The following is a 14,987-nucleotide window of genomic DNA, read 5'->3' on the forward strand; positions in this document are numbered from 1 at the left end:
TATAGAAATGACCAGGAGATGGTGCCTATGTTAGGAATACACTCCCTCTTATACAAGGCTGGTTTCCTTGGTGTCCTATGGCAACTCACACTTAGAAGGGTTTCATAATTGGTTTAATGCCCTGCTATCACCATTCTGAAATTTTTAATAATTTATAAACAAGGGGTCTCATGTTTTCATTTTGCAGTAGGACTCACAAATTATGTAGCCAGTCCGACTCATTTGAAAAGTTCTACATTCCTTCCCCAATATGTTGAGGGAGGGTTTGGAGAAGGAAGTCAGGCTTTCTCTCTGCAGACCTAACCACATAACATACTTTCCTGTATCCTGCTCTGGCTGTGCTATCAACAGAGATGCCCAGAGATCTGTGTCCCCTCAGATGCCCTAATAGGGATAAATAGGACATTGCCCTTGCTCTTGTCTTCTCTTGCTTCTAAAACAAACACACATACAACACAGACACACACACACACATACACAGACTCATCCTAGACCACAAAGAAAGGTATTGAACTACTGAAGAGGAAAACATTGGGAGATATTGAAAATATTAATAGTTACATAAACCTAAAAATCTTGATACCCTCAGACATAGGAAATTAGCACAAGGAAGGTTTATTTTTTCATTGGTTAATTATATATTTTTGATGTTTTAAATGAAAATTTAAGAATCGGCCAGGCGTGGTGGCTCACACCTGTAATCCCAGCACTTTGGGAGGTCGAGGCGGGTGGATCATGAGGTCGGGAGATCGAGACCATCCTGGTTAACATGGTGAAACCCCATCTCTACTAAAAAATACAAAACAAAATTAGCCAGGCATGGTGGTGGGTGCCTGTAGTCCCAGCTACTCAGGAGGCTGAGGCAGGAGAATGGCGTGAGTCCTGGAGGCGGAGCTTGCAGTGAGCCGAGATCACGCCACTGCACTCCAGCCTGGGCGGCAGAGCAAGACTCCATCTCAAAAGAAAAAAAAAAAAAGAGAGAGAGAGAGAAAAGAAAATTTAAAAACCACAGAAAAGTAAAAAAATGAGCATAGTAAGTAGCTATATAGCTATATACCTATCATCTAGATTTTGTAGTTACTCATATTTGTCACCAAGATTTTACAATTATTAACAATGTAAATGCTTTAAATTTAAATCTGGAATCAGCTCTTTCTCCAAGAATACTTGGTTCCATTCCTTTTAGTGATTAATTATATTTAGAGATCAAATTTTCAGTTTTTTTTTTTTTTGAGTCAGAGTCTCGCTCTGTCACCCAAGCTGGAGTGCAGTGGCACTGTCTTGGCTCACTGCAACCTCCGCCTCCTGGGTTTAAGCAATTCTGCTGCCCTAGTCTCCTGAATAGCTGGGATTACAAACACCTGCCACCATGCCCAGCTAATTTTTTGTGTTTTTAGTAGAGGCAGGATTTTACCATGTTGGTCAGGTCGGTCTCGAACTCCTGACCTCAAGTGATCTGCCTGCTTTGGCCTCCCAAAGTGCTGTGATTACAGGCATGAGCCACCGTGCCTGGCCCAAATTTTCAGTTTTAATGTTGATCATTGTCACAGAGGCATCATTGTATGTAGGCCCTGGCAGGGAACGGATTTTAAAAGTATGAGTTCATACTGGTATTTCCAGTTCTAATTTAACTTTATAGGGCTTTACGTAATGTTTAAAATTTTATGTTTGTATTTCTTTCCTCTTATATTGAAGACCTGACAATATTAGTATAATTATTTGCTTTATTTTGTTATATATATAAAATTATTTTAAGATAATACAATATTGCTACTAACAATAAAACTTCTGAATAAAGCTTAACATTTCTTTGCAGTACCTTTTGATCTTAGACCATGTAGGTCACTTAAACATTTACTTTCTCTGTGTGATTATGTAACCAATTTTACTTATAGTTAAGTTTATTTGTTTCAGTTTATTTTAAATTATAGGGATTGTTTTCTTTTTCCTGTTTGATTTAGTTTTATTTTTTGAATATGTAAAACATTTGCATGTCCAAGGGTCCAAACTACATCAACTTAGACAAGTTTCACTGTAATTAAAGAATGGTTTAGAACATTTTATGGCAGATAAGTGGGTCAGTTGACCAAAAAAACTTTTTTCTTTCTAACGAAAGCATAAGCTGTTGGCAATATACCCAGAAACTTTTGAGGTGATGTGATGGAAAATGGCCATATTCTCTCTACTACTTCCTGCAGAAGATACTTAACGGAATGAATCTGACCCGAAATGATATTTCTTATATCCTTACATGTTTGACGTTGGCCTTGTTGTTTGGTAAATTCAGAGAGACTGTAACACAGTTCTCTTCTGTTGCTTAATAAAAGTCAGTCAGTTTTCCTTCTAAGAGTATACCTCAGAGAGGAAGAAGTAATAAGATAGGAGAACTGGGATCCTTTCCAAGGCTGAAGTGAAATGCTGTTTAGGTGACTTGTTTTTGTCACCTCATGACATGCTCTTTAGGAAGATGTTCTAGATGATAGCAGATTTTTTTTTTTTTTTTTTTTGAGATGGAGTCTCACTCTGTCACCCAGGCTGGAGTGCAGTGGCATGATCTTAGCTCACTGCAACCTCTGCCTCTGGGGTCAAGCAATTCTCTGCCTCAGTCTCCTGAGTAGCTGGGATTACAGGCGCTCACCACCACGCCTGGCTAATTTTTGTATTTTTAGTAGAGACGGGGTTTCACCATCTTAGCCAGGCTGATCTTGAACTCCTGACCTCGTGATCTACCCGCCTTGGCCTCCCAAAGTACTGGGATTACAGGCGTAAGTCATCGCGCCCAGCTGGATGATTTTGCTTATCCAGAGACTAGCTAGGATCTTCCACCTCATTGGCTACCCTGAGAGACTCAAGCCTATGACGGGACCTGTTAGGGCTTAAGGTCAACGTCCTTTTTAAAAGAGTTGTAGAATAGTTTCCTTTTCCACAGTCAGGGAGAACACTGTGGAGAAGAGAGGGTGAATGTGGCTAGGCCACCATTCCTATGGTTCAGATTCCATTCCTGGAATGTCATTTTGTCCTGAACATGAGGAATGACAATGAAGTGATGATGGGAGACAACAAAGCAATGACAAAGGAAATGAAAATGGGGCTGCTTTTTAGGGGCCCTTCAGTCAGTTACTGTGGTGGGAGAAAAGTTTTAAACTTGGGACAGACAATTTTGCTGGAAGGCTGGCCTTTCAACCCTATGACTCACTATAGGGAAATAATTCCAGTTGTATCTCCTATCATATCCGTCTTTTTTTTTTTTCCATACTTTGAAGACAAATGAGCATCAGTGAAGAGTGGGTTTATTAGTTCCAGTTGACCATTGGTGCATTTGTTTGGATATGGACACTTTTATTTTTATTTTTGTTTTTGAACTGGAGTCTCACTCTGTCGCCTAGGCTGGAGTGCAGTGGTATAATCTTGGCTCACTGCAACCTCCGCTTCCAGGGTTCAAATGATTCTTGTGCTTCAGCTTCCCAAGTAGCTGGGATTACAGGCATGTGCCACCATACCTGGGTAATTTTTGTATTTTTAGTGGAGAAGGGGTCAAACCATGTTGGCCGGGCTGGTCTCGAACTCTTGACCTCAAGTGATCCTCCCGCCTTGGCCTTCCAGTGTGCTGGGATTACAGGGGTGAGCCACTGCACCCAGCCTCGATATGGACACTATTATAATGCATTGTACACCTTGAAAAATTGTATCATAAGATGGGTAAAGTGAATGGAGAATGTGCACTTAGACTGTCCTGCTTAGTGTATTTGTAATAGCTGGTGCAAGTGTTCATGTGAGAAAAGGCAGAGAGAAAGAAGAACCTTTGTTTTGAGATAGAGGGGGGAAAGTGAGGTAGTTGAAAGAAGGGGCCAGTTGGAAAATGCAGGGCCTTTAATTTCTAAATAATAGAATTTTCCATATATATATATACACATATCTAAAATGATGCATGATCTTACGCTGCTGTGGTAGGGGACTATGAGTTAACAAAATCCCAACCCTGTTTGGGTAGGTTGAGCGAGCACAGTCCACAGTTCCATGAGATCAGCCTCCGTGAGAGTGGCAGTAAGCAAGGAAATTATCCGGGCCAAGGCACCTCTGAGGGGGTTCACTTAAGGAAGTGTAGGTTGGGGGAGAACTGAAATAGTGGGCAAAGGGAAGTTGATTATAAGGGAGAGGATGGGGGAGATTTAGAGAAGGTATGAAAAATGAATCACGGTCTTCCATATCCACAACATGGTAGACTAGATATTGGGAAGCCCTCCCATCGTAAAACACTTAAAATGCTAGTTTAAAATATATTTTAATGACTTAAGATAAATATATGACTATGCTGTCAAGAAAGTAAGGAAAATCCTTCCAGGCCAAAGATGAATCAAAGGTGTCTTTCAGTGCTCACTTAGCTCTCTGGATTCAAGCTTTTCTTCATCTCCTAAATCCCAGAGAAAGCCTGGAAACCAGAAGAGAAATAATGTCTTAATGAAAGGCTAAACTAGAGAAAAAAATCTCAATAAAAGATATCTAGTCATGCCTGTAATCCCAGCACTTTGGGAGGCCAAGGAGGGCAGATCACTTGAGGTCAGAAGTTTGATACCAGCCTGGTCAACGTGGTAAAACCTTGTCTCTCCTAAAAATACAAAAATTAGCTGGGCATGCTGGTGGGCATCTGTAATCACAGCTACTTAGGAGGCTGAGGCAGGAGAATTGCTCAAACCCAGGAGGCAGAGGCTGGGTGCCTGTGTGACCGAGTGAGACTCTGTTGCAGAAAAAGAAAAAGATAACAAGGAAAGATACCTCTCTAAGCCTTGATTATGAATGATGGAAGAGGTTGTATCTCCTGAGAATCTGTAATTACAAGCCAGTTATCTTGCAGATTTGCAGCTCCAAATTACCAAATTTCATCAGAGTGGTCTGAAGAATCCTAAGCTAAAAATTTAGTTTAGAGTGGTCCTGAGTGTCAACAGAAGCAATAAATAGCAGAATTAGACATGCAAAGATTGTAGATACTAGAACTAACAGATCTAAAAAAGCAAGTATATATAGTATATTTAAAGAAAAAAAAAGAGTGAATTAAGAGCATGAGTAGGGTGACTTTCAGAGGTATCCAAGAAATTTTGAAAGGGATTCAGATAGAACTTATATAAAGAAAATAGAAAATACTTAAAATAAAAATTCAGTATATGAGATGCATTAAGTAACACATTAGCTATAATTGAAGAGGGAATTCAAAAATTAGAAATGAAAAAGTCAAGAGAGACTGGGGACAAGGTTTGGGGAAATGTTGATCAAAGGATACAAAATTTCAATTAGGTGGAATAAGTTCAGGAGATCTATTGTACAACACAATGACTATAATAACAACAATGTATTATATTCTTGAAAACCACTAAGAGAGTAGATTTTAAGTGTTCTCACCACAAAAAGTATAAGTACATGAGGTAATACATATGTAACTTAGCTCTATTGAACCATTCTACAATGTACGTATTTCAAAAACATTGTTTTGTACATGATAAACACATACAATTTTTATTTGTCAGGTAAGTAAATACATTTCAAAAAAGAAAAGAAATTATCTGGAATTAATCACAGAAAAAAATCAGAGGTTAAAAGTAAAGAAAAATTAAGAGACGTGGAGAATAGGATGAGAAGTTCAATGCAAACCTAACTAGAGTTCCAGAAGAGAGAACAGAAACAATGAGAAAAAATTTTTAAAGCAACAGAGCTTAACAATTTTCTGTAATTGATGGGAGCCATAAATCTTCAGATTCAGGAAGCAAAATAAATCCCAAGAATGATAAATTAAAAGGAAATACACAAGTACACAAGAATAGTCAAACTGAGTAAGATCCAAGTTAATGAAAAAGTCCTAAAGACATTTAGAAAGAATGATTACCTACTAAGGAACATTTATTAGAGCAACAGCTGATTTTTCAACAGCAATGATGAAGCGAGAGACTGCAGAATTATGTCTTTAAAGTATTGAGAGGAAATAACTATCAACCTGGAAAAATTATTTTTCTTGGATAAATTATTTTTCAAGAAAGAAGAAAAAATAAAGATGTTATCCAACAAAAAATTAGAGTTAACTATGAGCAGATCTTCAATAAAGGAATTTCTTTCTTTTTTTTTCTTTTGAGACGGAGTCTTGCTCTGTCGCCCAGGCTGGAGTGCAGTGGCCGGATCTCAGCTCACTGCAAGCTCTGCCTCCCGGGTTCACGTCATTCTCCTGCCTCAGCCTCCTGAGTAACTGGGACTACAGGCGCCCGCCACCTCGCCCGGCTAGTTTTTTTGTATTTTTTAGTAGAGACAGGGTTTCACTGTGTTAGCCAGGATGGTCTCGATCTCCTGACCTCGTGATCCACCCGTCTTGGCCTCCCAAAGTGCTGGGATTACAGGCTTGAGCCACCGCGCCTGGCCAATAAAGGAATTTCTAAAAAATATACTTCAGGAAGAAGGAAAAGAATCTGGGACAAAAGGTCTGGAGTGCAAGAAGGAATAGTGAGCAAAGAATATGGCCCATATGGATAAATCTAAACAGTTTATAAATAAATGGTATTAATGTCAACTTGGGTGATTTAAAAAACAAGATGGAGTCAAAATATTGGACATTAAAAGCTTATAACTTGTTAGGAAAGATAATCAGAGTTAAAACATTCTTAGGTATTTTATTGCTGAGGGTAAGTAAAATATTAACCTTGAGTAAGCAGATTCTTCCCTGATCAAGCCACCAGATGAGAATGCAGCTTGGCCAATACCTTGATTGCTGCCTGTGATACTCTAAGCACAGGATCTAACTAAACCATGTTCAGACTGGGAATCCACAGAACTGTGAGATAACAAATGTGTGTTGTTTTATGCTGCTAAGTTTGTCATGCAGCAATAGAAAAACGGATACAATTTGTTTAATATCTGTCTCCTCCATTAGACTCTGAGGTCTGGGATGAGGTCTGTCTTGTACAATTGATTTACCAACATCTGACACAATGCCTGGCCCCTGGTTTATGGTCAATAAATATATGATGATTGACTAAATGAATATAAATTAATGAAGAAGGAGGCAATCAGGACTAGGTTTGAACCCTTCCTTTGTTGCCTTGTATTCATATTTTGAATTGCTGTACTATTTATTTATTTATTTATTTATTTATTTATTTATTTTGAGATGGACTCTTGCTGTGTTGCCCAGGCTGGAGTGCAGTGGTGCGATCTTGGCTCGCTGCAACCTCCACCTCACGGGTTCAAGTGATTCTCCTGCCTCAGCCTCCTTGTCATACTTTAAAGAATCACTGGTATTCTTATGAGAAAGGGTCATAACTCCTATACTATCATCGGAGACAATGAAACACAAAGAGTTTGGGCATATTGCTCTCCCCAAGTGAACAGCTGAAGAATTTCTCGTGCCTGGGATTGAGGAAACTGGACTTAAGAAGTCTCGGTCTTTTGCTGTCACTCTAGCTCATGGGCAAAAATTGATCTGTAGGTTCTAAGTTAAGATATAGGCAGAGAGAAGCATGCAAAGGCATTATAATAAGATTGTGCAGAGAATTTCCAGAACTGAAATTATATATGTACTTGTCTTTTTAGCACCCTGAAGCGGGCCCTTGAAGTCTTCAAACAGCGTAAGTGATTTTTAAAAAAATATATATTCACTGCCCTTGACAACCCCTTTTTAAAAAATATATATTCACTGCCCTTGACAAACCCTGTGTCTGTTGTCAAAGGTGTGTTCTAATTTGAACAGCAGTTTCATAGTGGGTGAAAAAAAATTAGAGCAACTCCTAAGGTGAGACAAAGCACTGCAGGCTCGAAATGAACTGGAGAACCTGCACACCTGCACATCTTGATGTGTGTTTGCCTTACTCAGAGCCGTGCTTCTCACACTTGCATTAGCATCAGAATCACCTGGAGGGCTTGTTATTGACACGGATTCCTGAGACCCATCCCCAGGGTTTCTGATTCAGGAAGTCTGGAGTGGGGCCTGGGAGTCTGCATATCTCTCGTGTTCCCAAGTGTTGCTGAGGCCACTGGTCCAGGGACCATGCTGGGAGAATGGTTGCCTCAGAGAATTGTCTATACTTCTTGGTTCTAAGACGGAGACACTGTCATTCAAGTGCTCCTCCACACCCACACCTGCCTCAGCCAGACTGTCTACCAACCTAACCCCTAGTATGTTCTTATGCTCAGTCTGGCTTCCTTCTCCCAGAGCCACCTCTGCAGGGCTTCAGACTTTGGGACTGTGTTGTGAGTGTCTTGCCATTTCTCCCAGATCACCAGACATTTGTATCCGGAATAAAGTTAACTACAGTAAGCATCAAAGGAAATATTGTCTCTATTCCCTCACCTCTTACTCTAATCTGCCTGGACCCTACCACTCACCTGGAACTGCCCTCTCCAAGGACACCAGCAACCTTTGGATCACTAAGTTTAGGGGACAATTTTGGGCCTCTTCTAGCTTGACTCTTCAACAGCATTCAGCACTGTTGTGCATTTCTTTCTTCTGGAAACCAGCATCCCTCTGACCCCCTTGGATTTTTCCTGCTTCTCTGGCTACTTCTCTATCCCTTTCTATATTGTAGGTCCTCAGAGCTTGGTCCTAGCCCTTCTCTTCTCAGTCTGCCTAGAAAAACATCCTCATACCTGACACTAGCTATCATCTTTTCATAAAGAATGTACAGTTTTGTATTTTCAGTCCCGATCTCTCTAAGGACCAGAACTTACATCCTGTTGCCTACTTAATATTTCTTCTTGGGTGTTTCAAAGGCACCTTAAATTTAAAATATTTGCAGCTGAACTCGTGATCTTACAGGCTGATTGCCTAAGGAAGTTTGAGATCTGTGTATTTTTATTTTTTTAAAGTCAGGGCATCACTCTATCATCCAGGCTGGAGTGCTGCACAATCACAGCTCACTGCAGCCTCACACTCCCAGGGTTAAGCAATCCTCCAGCCTCAGCCTCATGAGTAGCTGGGACCACAGGCATGCACCATTACGTCTGGCTAATTTTTTACTTTTCATAGAGATGGGGTCTCACTATGTTGCCCAAACTGGTCTTGAACTCCTGGGCTCAAGTGATCCTCCTGCCTTGGCCTCCCAAAGTGCTGAGATTACAGGTGTGAGACACTGTACTCAGCCATTGAGATCTGTGTTTTTAGAACCACATCCTGTTGTTTCCTTAAGAATTCTTATTTATTTATTGTTTTCTTCCCAGGGTCAGGATGCTATGTCCCAAAAATGATCTCTTTTGGCGGTAGCTCACACCTGTAATCTTAGCGCTTTGGAAGGCCAAGGTGGGCAGATCACCTGAGGTCAGGAGTTCAAGACTAGCCTGGCCAACATGGCAAAACCCCATCTCTACTAAAAATACAAAAGTTAGCCGGGCATGTTGGCATGTGCCTGTAGTCCCAGCTACTCCAGAGGCTGAGGCACGAAAATCAATTGAACCTGGGAGGCAGAGGTTGTAGTGAGCAGAGATCTTGTCACTACACCCCAGCATGGGCGACAGAGTGAGAGTGTTTAAAAAAAAAAATCCCTTCTTCAGCCTCTCCTTCAGCGTCTTAAGAGGAGAACCCAGTGGGAGGTTCCCTCATGTTTGGGTTTATTTTCTTGTTTGGGATGGGGCATTCTAATTTTATCATACTTCTTGAGAGTGGAAAGGCTAATGTAGAAAGGAAACAGAAAGTCTTTGGAAACACCAATGTCACAATTGTCAGAGTTCATCTCTGTTGGGGTGAAGTTCTATTTCCCTTCATCTTTTTGAGGCTAAGGAGTCATTTTCTTCCTGTGTTGGTCGTCTTTGCTTTTCTTGGTATGAGAAATTATTATTTATTGGTATGAGTCTGGAGGGGAAATGGAAGACGTAAGTCATAGTGTCCTCAGCATCCTTTCTTAATTTCTCAGTTCTCATTTCCACTTGGTGGCCTTTGGTTATAACTGCAACTTGGAATTCAGCCAACAGATTTTTATTTAGTTCCTATTATTCTAATGTGATGACAAGCAGAAGTTAGGCAATCCAGGGTGAGACCCTGGCACTGTGGTTTTCAAGGGGTCCTATCCAGTTCTAATATTCTTCAGGCCTGTTACTCAGAACTTGCCTCTAAAGCTTTCTGTTTTTCAGAATACCTGGCCCTTCCAAGCTAAGGATTTTTACACAGCATAGTATGTTTAATGCATGCCTAAAGTGTTTCTGTAGCTCACTGAGTAGTTCTAGACATTTGTAAATGTTAGCTCAATATTCATTTTAACGTTTTCATAGAAGGTGTCTTCTTCCCTCTGTAACTTGTCAGTGAATACATTTCTCAAGGTAGAGACAGTATCTTTTCAGGTCCCTTATATGCACTGTAAGGCCAAGTATGGCGTGGCCCAAGGTCAAACCTCAGCATAGGCTGGGTCTCCTAAAAATTTTTTTTGCCTTTACTTTACTTGTTTTCTTTCTCTAAAAAAAAATAAGTTTTATTTTCTTATTAAAATAATATATATATTTATCTTAAAAATTCAAACGAGACAACTAGCTGCAAAGAAGATAGTAAGCACTGGAATTTTCACTTCTCAGTGATTGTCTCCAGACAGTTTAATGCAATTAAACACATATATGTATAGTATATATGTATTTATTCATATACATAAATAGTATTATACCATGGCAGTGATCCATAATTTCTGGGATGGGGCCAGATATGTTTTTATATTGTTTTTAAAATGAAAACGATCATTTTAAAATCATGCTAGTAGTTTGGTATATATCTTTCCAGACCTTTCTCTGTGCATTTACAAGTCTCTCTCCCTTTTTTTTTTTTTTTTTTTTGAGATGGAGTCTCGCTCTGTCACCAGGCTGGAGTGCAGTGGCGCGATCTCAGCTCACTGCAACCTCTGCCTTCTGGGTTCACGCCATTCTCCTGCATCAGCCTCCTGAGTACCTGGGACTACAGGCGCCCGTCACCATGCCTGGCTGATTTTTTGTATTTTTAGTAGAGACGGGGTTTCACCATGTTGGCCGGGATGGTCTCAATCATTTGACCTCGTGATCTGCTCACATTGGCCTCCCAAAAGTGCTGGGATTACAGGTGTGAGCCACCGTGCCCGGCCAACTCTCTCTCCTTTAATTGTAGATGCACGTATATATATAGACATGTATGAGTTTTTATGCTGTTATGCTATACATATCTCTCTATAGTTTGCTTTTTTACTTAACAATATATCATAGACAACTTTTCATTTCAATTCATGTAGATCTGCCTCATTCTTTTACATTTAAAAAATTTTGTTTCTAAAAAATGCCAAATTTCCTCCAGAAAGGTTGTGCTGGTTTTTTTTTTTCCAACAATGATGTTTTGTTCCATGCTTGCCAATATCAAGAATTTTTGTGCTTTAAAAATTTTGCCCAGTTGAAAGGTTTGCATTTTAAAGTTCTGCATTTTTTTTTTCAAAGTTTTAAGGCTGGGTATATTTCCAAATGTTTATTGGCCATTTAGCCACTCTTGTTTGAATTTCATGTTCTTTAACTGGTTTTTAAATACTGGAATATGTATTTTCCTTTTGATTTGTGGAAGCTCTTTGGATATAACTATTTGCTCTTTGTTATGTAAATTGCAAATATGTTTCCAGTTTGTCATATATCTTTTAACCTTCTTCAAGGTTGTTTTGATACCCACAAGTTTAAATTTTTTTCTTATATCAATCTGACCATCTTTCAGTCTTTCTAGCTTTATCTGTCAGTCTTTTTAGCTTTAATGCCATGCTTTGATTTGTTTTCTTAGAACAAGAATTTATTCTTTTCTATTACAAAGGCAGGCCATGCTCCTTGAAAAGATCTTAAAAAATAAGGGGAAGAATCACAAATAATCTTTTTACCCAGAGATAACTATTGGTAACCAACATTTTGGCATATGACCTTTCTTATAAATGTTCAGGCTCATGAGACATTAGAGATAGAAGGAACCTTAGAGGTCATCTACAGAGAATGAAGAATCAGGTTTGAAATTGTGGTGGCTTTGGTAATGTCTCCTAGGATGTAACCTTCATGAAATGGGATTTTGGCTGCTTTTCTCCCTAGTCCTGGGCACCCTAGGTTAGTAACAGTTAGTGGTAGGAGGCAAAGCCAAAGATTTTCTAGCTTTGACCTTGATGGCCAGGGCAATGCTGGACGTATGGAGAGGTTCAATAAATGTTGGTGACCAAATGAAGTGATGTTGATTTTACCACTTACTCCAGTGTTTTGTATATACATATTTATTTTGTATGATTTTATATATTTTAATTCAGACATATGTAGACTTTGATTTTTTTAAATTCTTTTTTGCAGAAGTAGACAATGTGGCACAATGTCACATTCAGCTTGCACAGAGTTTAAGAGAAGAGGCCAGGAAGATGGAAGAATTCAGGGAAAAGCAAAAACTACAACGGAAAAAGGTTGGATTTGCATATGTGTTAAGGTGTTTCCTTTCCTCCTGTAGAAAACTACAGCCTTGTTTGTTCATCATACTCCTCAGCTCAGCTCCTACCATCATGCAATCATGACCTGAGACATACTTATTGGAGTCCCCACGTGGGGACTCAATCCAGATGGGTATATGCATTTCTACACCCCAGGCCACTTGTCCTTTTTTAAAGTTCATGTAGGATTCAGGGGTCCAGCTTGCATTCCTCTTCTTTTCAGGCCTGCTGCCATTATTCAGACTATGAATGGAAAGGGGAAACCCTCTGACTTCAATAGAATCTAGCACATCCCAGCTGGAGGGCTCCCAAACCACACTCCTCATTCCTGGACAAGGCAACAGGGGAAGGGAGAAGTAGTGGAAGACTCGCGCTCCCCCTGAAGACCATAATGTAGTCCAACTACTGTACTGTACAAATGGGAAAACGGAAGGCCTGGGAACTCCAAGTCCTTTTGTCTTCAAAGCAGCTATACATAGGCTCTTTTTCATTCATGAGATTTACTCTGACCAACTACATGGAAGAAGACAAGGGTGAACAAGAGCTAACAAAACCGACAAATGTTTGGAATCAAGAAAAGAAGCCCAGGTTTATATCAAAGTGTTAGTTAGGCTAGACCAGCCACAACTCTATTCTTTTCTATTTTGTTCCTGAAAAACTGGATATTCAGGCTGATCCTGCAGCCATGTAGGGTCCTTATAGAATTTTTTTTCTGTGTCTAGTTTTCAAGACTGGAACCTGGGCCTCACATGGGAGACAAGCTCTTCTCCATCTGGCACCCAAAAATGTCTACCCAGGTCTCCTGGCACAGCTCTGCGTGACTTTTGGTGACCTCTTTCACCCTTCCTGGGAGTCCCTTTGAAAACCTTTTCTTATCCTGGGCCTGAGCTTGCTGTCTACAATGAGCATATCCGATAAATAGCCAACTGTTAAGGTTGATTCTACCCTGACCTCAGTCTCAACAACTTTGCCTGTGGCTCTAATTTGGAGTCTAGGTCCAGCTTCCCTGGTGGCCACTGGCCTCTATTATGGGAGGCAACATCCTAAGAACCTGCCTGCCTTACCCCTATTGCTGTTTCACCAGCTGCCTTTAGCACACTACTGTCTCTTCCATCTCACACCTGTACTTGTGCTGTGCCTTTTACCAGGAAGGAAGGGTAGAAATGAACATGGGAACACCCTGTCAGGTGCTTTGACATATTCTCTCAAGCTTGATGTATCAGGTTTGAGGAGTGCCTCTGAAAAAAAGGCTCTGAAGCCTTTTTCAGAGCAGAAATAGTGTGTGTATTAAACCCACTGGATGGTCAGACCCTTTTGGCTGACATAGCCAGGACTGCTCACCCCTCTAGGGGAATTATAATTTTTTAGAATCAAAAATGCCTTAGACAACCAGAATCTATGCACACTTAATTTCCCCTCAGAGGAGAGGAGAATCATTTCCTTGCATGTTTTCAGTGCCCTTGGTAGCCCTAGTCCTTTCAGGGAGAGTTTTGTTAATTTTGCAAGGTTTCTGAAACTTCCTCATCCTAATAAGCTACACAGACCAAATTATTTTAAGCTAGACCTGAATTCTGCTCTGAACTGTGTTAAGCAATTGTATGTCACCTGTGCTCAGTCCCCTGCCACCCTCTAAGTTCCCTTTATTCTGTGTGCTCTCTACAGTGGGAAAATGCCTTCGAAGCTAGCTTTCTTTGAGAAGTCTAAATTTTATTAATAAAATTGTAATTACTTCTGTCAAAATGAACTCTGGGTTTTACCACTTCTGTATTTAGCTAGGTTTTTTTTTTTTTTTTTTTTTTAACATAAAACTTCGGGAGAAAATGTGCCAATGCTAACTTCTCATTTTTTACTGGTCGGACGCACGCTTTGGTCTTTCACTTCTTGGAAATTAAGCCATTTCCACTTAAGGAAAGCCATCAGTTGGTTTCTTTCAGTAAATGAGGGCGCAGGAGGTGCAGGTCCTGGAAGGGCTGGCCAGAAGTTCGTGGTGTGCTCCCTCGCAGCTAATGTTTTGTGAAGGTGGTGACCAAGACGTACACGGTCATCCTTCTCTCATTAAGCATGAGAGCAGGGCCAGACAGGTGGATGTGACCCAGGAATCATGGTAAAGCCTGATATGCCTTACATGATGCAGGGAAGGAGGAAGACGCCATCTGAACACACAGTGGGAACACGTAATGTCATCTGGAGGCTTGGGAAGGCCTCCTGGAAGAAGGACATTGACGCTAAAACCACTGGGGTGAAAGGCTGTATAGAGGAGTGAGATACTCACCCCAGGGGGTTGGCAGGGTAGGAGCCATTCTCAGTGGTCTTGACACTTGAGGGTCATGAGGTTTCTCCCCCAGTCCATAACTGTCTATAGCATGACAATGACAACACATGATCAGACACTCTGTCCTCTGGTGCCCACATGGTTTTATCACCTCAGTTGAGATTGGGATGGTCATGGGAGAGTTTCGTGCTGCCTGTGTGGAGAGCCATCTCCAAAGAAAGGAACCTCTGTCGTTACAGAGGCGGTGCTTCCAGTTTCTAGAATACAGCTTAAGGCTGGGCACGGTGGCTCATGACTGTAATCCC

The 14,987-nt window shown here is 40.5% G+C and overlaps 1 protein-coding gene across 1 annotated transcript in view; it reads left to right on the forward strand.

The window, feature by feature from the left end:
- Window positions 1–14,987, forward strand: part of PSTPIP2 (proline-serine-threonine phosphatase interacting protein 2) — a 94,565-nt gene that overhangs the window by 55,723 nt on the left and 23,855 nt on the right. The window contains exons 4-5 of the mRNA XM_007974151.3: window positions 7,567–7,601; window positions 12,280–12,386. Coding sequence (XP_007972342.3) covers window positions 7,567–7,601; window positions 12,280–12,386 — 142 coding nt within the window. The remainder of the gene's footprint in view (window positions 1–7,566; window positions 7,602–12,279; window positions 12,387–14,987) is intronic.

The sequence above is a fragment of the Chlorocebus sabaeus genome, chromosome 18 (genome assembly GCF_047675955.1).
Source record: "Chlorocebus sabaeus isolate Y175 chromosome 18, mChlSab1.0.hap1, whole genome shotgun sequence".
Taxonomy (NCBI): domain Eukaryota; kingdom Metazoa; phylum Chordata; class Mammalia; order Primates; family Cercopithecidae; genus Chlorocebus; species Chlorocebus sabaeus.